Source organism: Spea bombifrons, chromosome 5 (genome assembly GCF_027358695.1).
Source record: "Spea bombifrons isolate aSpeBom1 chromosome 5, aSpeBom1.2.pri, whole genome shotgun sequence".
NCBI lineage: Eukaryota > Metazoa > Chordata > Amphibia > Anura > Pelobatidae > Spea > Spea bombifrons.
In genome coordinates this window covers 20,794,025-20,802,766 of record NC_071091.1, presented here as the reverse complement: position 1 = coordinate 20,802,766, position 8,742 = coordinate 20,794,025, and the positions used below count along the sequence as shown (strand labels likewise).

The 8,742-nt window shown below is 35.1% G+C and overlaps 1 protein-coding gene across 1 annotated transcript; it reads left to right on the top strand.

Moving 5' to 3' along the window:
- The first annotated feature begins 5,042 nt into the window (after window positions 1–5,042).
- Window positions 5,043–7,036, top strand: TWIST1 (twist family bHLH transcription factor 1). The gene is made up of 2 exons (XM_053468118.1): window positions 5,043–5,808; window positions 6,472–7,036. Exon 1 carries the CDS (start codon window positions 5,274–5,276, stop codon window positions 5,772–5,774), a length of 501 nt encoding a protein of 166 aa, XP_053324093.1. The 5' UTR covers window positions 5,043–5,273; the 3' UTR covers window positions 5,775–5,808; window positions 6,472–7,036.
- Window positions 7,037–8,742: the final 1,706 nt, after the last annotated feature.

Genomic DNA, 8,742 nt, shown 5'->3' with positions numbered 1-8,742 from the left:
TTTTGAAGGCAAAGTGTGGTCCCCCCAAATATTGATTTGATTTTGGTTTTTCTTTTGTTCACTTTGCATTGTGTTAAATGATAAAAAAGAAACTTTTAACATGTCTCTTTTCACACCTGCCTAAAACCATAGCGCAGTACTGTATATCCAAGCCAGCATGTACGTTGTCAACTGCTCTTCCAGCAGAGCTATAACCGGCAAATCAATGGCTAGCTTCAACCTGTGCTAGGATAGCTGGTGCAGGTGCAGAGTATCATAAGTATTGTGACCTGCTGGGATGACAAAGTTTCATACACCTTAAAATATCACTGCATACTTTATTAAGTTCCATGTTACATGTTATATGTATACAAAATATATAACCTTTATATAAGATATATAAAATTATATATAACCCATATATACCATATATAAAATAAGCAGTATCCATCATCCATTTATTTATATGGTATCAACCCTTTTACATATTTAGCATATAATGTATTAATGTATCACATTACATTACATTGCTAGAGAAGCAGATTCTGCAGCTCTAGAACAGCCCAGGGAGAATACAATTTTTACATTAACATTAAAATGAACAATAACAATATTAACAATGTTTATATTATACATATTTAGTTATGGCATTTTAATTTCACCCAAGTCCAGTGTCAGTGTGCTACTATCAGTGGAGTGACTTTCAAAAACAAAGAATGGATGTAATTTAAAAAAAACTATATGCACATTACATTATATGGATATAATAATACTGGAAAAGAAAAGCATGACATCTACAATATATCACCAGTCTATGTTTTAAAACCAAGAAAGAAGGATCTGTCAGTATGCAGTTTGGCAGTGAGAACAGAAAATCCCTCCTGAGGAAAGGGGGTGGGGTGAATTCAGAGACAAGCAAGACCAAAGGATTTGTTTACGTTCAACACAAGAGGTCAGTATGACATCACAGATCGGTAACTCTTACCAGGAATTGCTTCAACTTAAAGGGTCATAGTTGATTTACTGATAACAAAAATGGCCACAATGTTCAATCTTACAAAAGTTTAAAAACACTAAACTATGCAATATATTTGTTTCAAATACTATGGATTTTTTTAATGTATCAAATTCTTCTTAGTGCATACACCAAGGGACATATTTATTCAGAATATCGTGTATATGATTTGATACATAGGATAGCAAGATTGTGCTTAGTTCATGCATTCTATATATATTCTTCCTATATTGTGAACATTAGATTGCATCACACTTGACCTTTTCCACCTTAATATGAAGTCACTTATTAAATTCTAATTGATAACAGACCAACATGCAAATATGTTGTATAGCCATTTTTTAACATGCAAATACTAGAAATCCTAAGGCTAGATAATAGTAAGAGGATTGTATACCCAGACCATTTTTTTCAATGTATAATATATAAAAGGTTTGATCTATATAATGTTTGTGGAGGGGATGCTCCAGATATTACGGTCATTCTATGTTCTCCAGTTCTACATATACAACTGTTATAATGCAAGAATAAACTGATTTTATTTTTATTCCTGAAGAATATTCAGCGAACAATATGTTCTGGATAAGAAAATTAGAAAAAAAAGGAAAGGTGCCAATTCAAAAAATCTATTTAGAGTTGAAAAGTTGGGAACTCAAAACTCCAAAGAACATTTCAATGTTTTCTTAGCTTAAGGTGTGGGTCTATTACATAATTCTGAAAAATGCATAACTTTTCACTTTTTATTAACCCACTCACCCCATGTCTTGTTAGAGTGAACACAATTTTAAGCTGAAGAAAAGGAAACATTTTGAAGCAATCACATAGAACCACTGATCTGAGTAATTGTATAAGAAACAGTGTCATCCTGACTTGAGGATATTATTTATAGTGGCACAAATGTATGAAAAACAATTGCATATTGTTAACCCTTTCGGGCGTTAGGGGGCGTTCAACACATACAAATAACCTTGAAGGGCTAATGAGTTCACTAAAGGTAAGTGCAAACCACTGGCTTGCTGTGTCCTTGTCACTGATATAGTTAAGACTTTACATATGACCACAAGTTGATATGTTAAAAATGATGTCATTATTTGGCCTCATAAATAATGTGTAAATACTTACATGGATCTGGAGACTTTTAGGTACATTATTTAATCAGTTCTATGAAATACCGCTATATACTTGCACTTATACTAGCACTTATGTAGTTTATCATCACTAGGTATTTGATGCAAACGAAACAGCATACCCCTATACATCTTGACACATTAAGGATATGTTATACATTACATTGAATGTCAGTGGATAGTTGGTATGTAAAATGTAAGATGCGCAATGAACGCAAAAATAGTTCACTTTTAGAATTCCAGCAGCCACATTGTTAGCATATGTGTTATTTTTTCTCGATGTGTAACAAATACTTACAGTTGTCGAGAATATTTAATAAACGTTACGAGGTTGTAGTGGCGACGCCATCATGTTTGCCGAGGGTGATAGGAGTTGTAGCCAACTTGGGCAGTTGAAGTTCTATTTTTCCTACCCTAAAGCTGAATATTTTACCCGGTATGTACTTTGTGTATAACAGATATATATATATATATATATATATATATATATATATATATATATATATATATATATATATATATATATATATATATATATATATATATATATATAAACACAAAGTCATTGGTAACTGCGTTATAAATACCAACAACTTTAAACGCTGGGTCTGTAAATCTACCCAGTATAAAGAATGTGCATATGTAGCTTACTGTCTGTGATCTATCTTGTAATAATGTCCTTTAAAGATGTTATTGCTTATTTGTGTACATTACGCAATCCATGTCTTGCAAGTGAGACTTCTGAGGCTTCTAGCGTCTTTTATCTGTCACACACTCTCCCCAGGTAATGTTTATACTGTATTTGTACTAATCCCTCTCCTTGGTAGGAGAATGTGGAGCTCTGAGCAGTTAGGTACCCTCATGCATGTTGATTGCTCTCAGCCTTTCAAGACTCATCTAAAGTCTGGAGTTCCAATTAAAATACACATATCCCCATACACTCTTGGATTCAGTAGTGATTACAAAACAGAAGTTCCTTATATATGGGAGATCATTAGCTGGAGCAACTGGATGAAATTCCTTATACTATTAATAAATTGGGAAATATTTTGAGAGCAGGTATGAAAATATCCTTATTTTTTGCAGTTCTAGTAACATCTTAATAATGCTCCATAAGTTTATCTGATTATTACCCATTTACAATGAGCATCTGAAACTTAGATACAAAGTGTCTCCTCATCCTATTGGCTCAGCTGAAATGTCAAATTTTAGTTTCCTAAATCTTTGTGATTATAAAGCGGAAAAATATAAACTTCAGAAAACAACCTGACTGAAGCTCAATAATAATCTGCTCATCATGAACATGCTATGTTAATGCATTCTTGGAGAAGATTTCACTTACTGTTGGTATTTTAATATAGTCCATAGGAAAGAAACCAATTGTGGTCACTTAAAAAGGCCTGTAGACTGTTCAAGAGCAATCTATGGCAGCTGGTCGGACAGCAAAGGGTTAAGACGTGTTTCGCAACAGCAGATTCTGCAGAATATGGTATATAAAACCGAAAAATGGCTCTTTAATGTACACATTTGCTCATTGAGTGATAAAATTAAACCTCATACTAGAGAGCCTGATTGCAATGGCTAGATGTCTGCTATTCACAGCCCCTGTCAAAGGCAATTAACAGGAATCCTTAGTATGACTTTTTTTTTTTGATAAATTAGGATCTCACGTTTCCCCTTCAGCTTCTCCATCCCCCTTTTTCCTTTTTATTTGATCTTGTCCCTCCCTTTTCACACAACTTGTATCAGAATTCACACATTCAGATCCTCTGTAATGTTTCCATTAGGACTGAGATAACAATTTTGTAATGGAACTTAATAAAAGCCCCCATCTTCTCCATTTAACAGACCCTTGCAACTTTCATGAAAAAAGCTTTTGATTATGAGATGTTTCGATTTCCTTTAGTGATACAATGTAAACAGTATTTAACTGTACAAATAAAATTGTATCACTTATCTAAAAAAAACACATTATTACCCAAATTGGTGCTTATAATTCATACTAAGATTGCAAATAATTACAATTATGCTTAAACCGTTTTAACCCTTACACATTTGAATAAACTATGTTTTATGCAATTGATGTCAATACATTGTTTCTTTCATTTTCTTTTTTCTATAACTCATAGGCAACCACAACTCTATACTTTTATTTCAGAACTCATTTTCATCAACCCATGTGCAAAAACACAATGCGTTATTATCCAACCTCCAGCAAGGAAAGGGTTAATACAGACACCTAATACAATGCATAGAAAGGGCTTTATATGTCCCATGCTGCGATCACTAATTCAGGCATCAGTTCTGTGTTAAAACAATGGGACTTTAACGACATTTTGTATATACAGTATAACTTTCTTGAAGTTATTGTATTTTTAGTAAATTTGAGGTTTAAAAAATATATAGAGAGAAAAAAGTGAAGATTGAATGCTCAATCAGGATTGCAAGATCAGCTGTCATTAACCCATTGCGGATTAGGTCTCAACCGGGTGATGATACTACTCATAGCCACAAACTTGATTTTATTAATAATAAAATGTCTAATAAAAATAATAATACTAATAGAAATATCTACTAAAATCACATTATCAGAGTTAAAAAAGCTATAGGTTTTCCAGCAGGACCCTGAATCTTAGCAAACACTTACTCCAGATCACACAGCCCAATATATTATGTCTCCCCGGTGAATTCAGAAAAGGGATTATTTAGTAGGATTTATTAACAAAATATTCCGCGGACGGATGGCAAAAAGAATTGTTTCTTTCTTTCTTTCTTCCCCCTTTTTTTCCTCCTCTTAGCGGAAACTTAATAAAAGTTGAAGGCGAGAAGACACTCCCCCCGTGACGTAGAGGGGTGGTAAATCAGCCAATAGGATGCGCTTCCCAAATCCTTCTGCCAGCAAAGTAATATAAGAGCTCAGAACGTTCGCATCAACTCAGAAAGTCGTTCGCGTCTGGGGACTCGGTGATAGGGCTGGGTTTGTTTCTGGATACTGAGCCCCCCTCCAGAACTATTTTGGAGAAGGCTTTTTTTTTTCTAAAAAAAAAAAAACCCCAAAAACTCTGATACTGGCCGCTGGTTGCTGGGGAGATCGGTTGGGACAATCCCCTGCCCTCTGCCCGGGTTATTTCTCACCATAGTTTTGGTAGAAAATGATGCAGGAAGAGTCAAGCTCCCCAGTCTCCCCAGTGGACAGCTTAAGCAACAGCGAAGAAGAACTTGACAGACAGCAGGGCAAGAGGGGATGCAGAAAGAGGAGATCGAGTAGGAAAAACACCGAGGATCCAGACAGCCCGATCTCTGTAAAAAGAAACAAGAAGGCGAGCAGCACCGGGAGCAGCCCCCAATCCTTTGAGGAACTCCAGACCCAGAGAGTCATGGCTAATGTAAGGGAACGACAGAGGACCCAGTCCCTCAACGAAGCCTTTGCTGCCTTGAGAAAAATTATCCCCACCCTCCCATCTGACAAACTGAGTAAAATCCAAACCCTCAAACTGGCATCCAGATACATCGATTTCTTGTGCCAGGTTTTACAGAGCGATGAGCTGGACTCCAAAATGGCAAGTTGCAGTTATGTGGCCCATGAGAGGTTAAGCTATGCCTTCTCAGTGTGGAGGATGGAAGGAGCGTGGTCCATGTCTGCATCTCACTAAACATTCCGGGCACAAAACAAAGCGGCACACTCAGGTAAGCAGTCAAGTTCACTCCAACCTGCCTGACATCTGCTTTTATCAATATATGGGCTTCTAGAACCTTTCAGCTCCCTCCATCCACCTCCCAAAACTTGGAGAAGTTGAGAGGTGCAGAACTCTGCTAGATCACTAGGGGCCTAGAAAAGGGATCACAATGAACATAGCAGAATGCAAACCACAACTCTGTTGTTTAGTTTTGAGCTAGAAACACAACCCAGACTGTGATTATTTTCTTTTCTCCTGATCCATTAGCGAGCAAGTCTGTATATGCAGCACTTCATAAGTAATCCGAACCTCTTGTATCATTTAAGAGACCATTTAGAATCCATTTATATTTTGATAACTATAGATTCTCCTTCTTCATTTGCTCGCCACCCCTACATTCCCTCCTTGTTCTCCTAAACCGTTATTTGTACCATTATGTAGTCAATCATAAAAAAATTCGCATTAGTTCACATGATGACCAGTACTGTAATTTCCCCCCCCCCCGATTCCTCCTATTTTTTTTTTCTAGCGCGATTAACTCTTTGAATGCTGGAGAGGGTTGTAAATCTCATGCACTCCACGTTGGCAACCAAATTGTTATTATGTAACAAAGATCAGCGTTCTAAAAAAAAAAAAACAACAATCAATTTATTCTTTCTATTATTCTTTCCAGATTATACTGGTTCCAGTGAAGGAGGAAACGGACTGTGTAGAGACTGAAGTTGGATACCTACAAAACAAAACAAAAAAAACACATAAAACCTTGGATTTTCATGCATTGGAAGAGATGGCCAGAGTCAGGGCGTGGAGGAGCACTTAGAGAGCATTGAGTGAGGAAGCAGGCCTTGGACCATACCACTGGGCGGTTGCAAGGTCCACATATTCTATTACATTCTGATTCAAGTCTGAACAATCTCTAATCTGTATTTTGACGAAGAATGTTGGATTTTTCTTCTCGTTTTCTTTTCTTTTTTTTTTTTCCTTCTTGCATGCATTCCCACCAGTCCTGCCATTGAAGCCACTTAAGAGGACAATATATTGTGAACGTTCCCTGTTTTTGAACGATTCTAATGCAAAACACACAAAACATTTTTTTTTATATAGAAAAAGAAGCTATTTTTGTTATTTGATATCTGGTTCAGAAAAAAACTGTTATATTCAAGCGGTTACATCTCTTTCTTCTTTCTCTGAGAACAAAATTATCATTTTATTTATTTATTGACCCCTGTTTTTTTTTTTTTTTTAAATAATGCAACTAGATCCGGTGTCTAAATGCATTCATATTTTTTATGGTTGTTTTGTAAATATCATTGTATATTATTTTTCTGCAATAAATACATATGATTGAAGAAACCTATAGTTGGTCTGCATGAAACCTCTTTGATTAATCAATAGAAAATACAGAACCTGATTTTTTTTTTACATCTAAAGATATTCAGGAGAGGGATGTTTAAGAAAAAAAAAACTTCATGTAAACAGGCTACTGACAGACATTCTCGAGAAAGACAGCTTTATCTTTTCTCTTTAGCTGAAGTAGTTTCTTCTTCCTTCATCAGGACTCTAAACAATGTCAAAAGGTGGCCTGATTCTATCCATTGGTCAAGCAAATCCAGATCCCCTTTTTAACAAGACAAGTAACTTTCCTTTCTGCTTAGTTAATACCCAAGTGTAGAATGTCACACTTTGTTGTATCATTCTCCAAAGCAATTTGTGATGTTCCTACAAAAACAAACAACACAAGGACAGGGTACACAAATCCCAAAGATTCCCCACCATGATCTTAAAATAAATAGTATTTACAAATAATAAATACATTTAAATTATCTTGAAAAGGATTTCCCATGCAAAATTAAAAATATAGGTGCAACATTATAGAATGTCACCAATCATGATGCATGTCTTGTCATATAATTATACGTAAAAATAACTGTACTTTTAGGTAAAAATGCTTTGTTTGCATCACTAGTGATATAATTTATATATACCGGTATATAATGTTCCCAATAAATCTCTCTATATTTAAAGCAACGTTTCGGAAACCAAGTCCTGCAATAATTGAGTTTCAAAGTTCAGTGTTCATTCAGTTCCTTAAGAAAATATGTGTTATGAGAGAAAAGGGGAAAGAATGGGGTTTTGTTTGTGTATCCAGGGGTTGGGGGTCTTTAGTACCCCCAGTGTTTTTGTTTCCTGATATTGCTGACACTGCATTATTATGAATTTAATATTGTGCATAACTTAAAGCTGATGATGTTTACAGAAGAAGGCCCAGAAAGTTTGTTTTTATTATGGGATTAAAGAGGACTTTGAAAATTGGATTGAAGGTTTAGGTGGTCCCCCTTTGAAAAACAAGAGCAAATTGAAAGAAATAAGGCACAGACACTGCTTTTACAGAACTTGTTCATTTTATTCAGCCATCAAAGAGATTGTCCCTGGTTAAGATTAAAATCTTTATGAAGATTTGGGAACATTCCACTTACATACCAGTAAATATTGCAGGGACATTCCAGAGAGGTAAAAGGACAATATGTTCAACATACATATATTGTATCATACAGAAAGGGGTGGGGGGCTTAAGTAACAGAAAAAACTTACTCCCATGAATCTTATGTTTTTAGAAGTCATTTATATTTATTCAGTAGGTAGCATATTCTGACCTCCACAATGGCCAGTAGTAAGCCCATAAATGTGGCTTTATTAATCGAATTTTGAAAGTATATTTATTTAAATAATTGCATGATCTAATGACACTTCTACTATGTGTTTTTCCTCATTTTGTACTACACCAGATGCCGTAACATCTGTATGTATATAATAGATGTAACAAATTAAAATAAAAGTGTATATAGGAATGTAAACATTTGTGAAATAGTTTTCCTGTGGATAGTTCCAGAATACATGGAAATTCCAATCCAAAATAATTCTCTCTTGAGGGTTTAAGATAGCA

What these genes read in the sequence shown, in the direction of transcription:
- TWIST1 (XM_053468118.1), top strand. Translation starts at nt 5,274, where the DNA reads ATGATGCAGGAAGAGTCAAGCTCCCCAGTCTCCCCAGTGGACAGCTTA.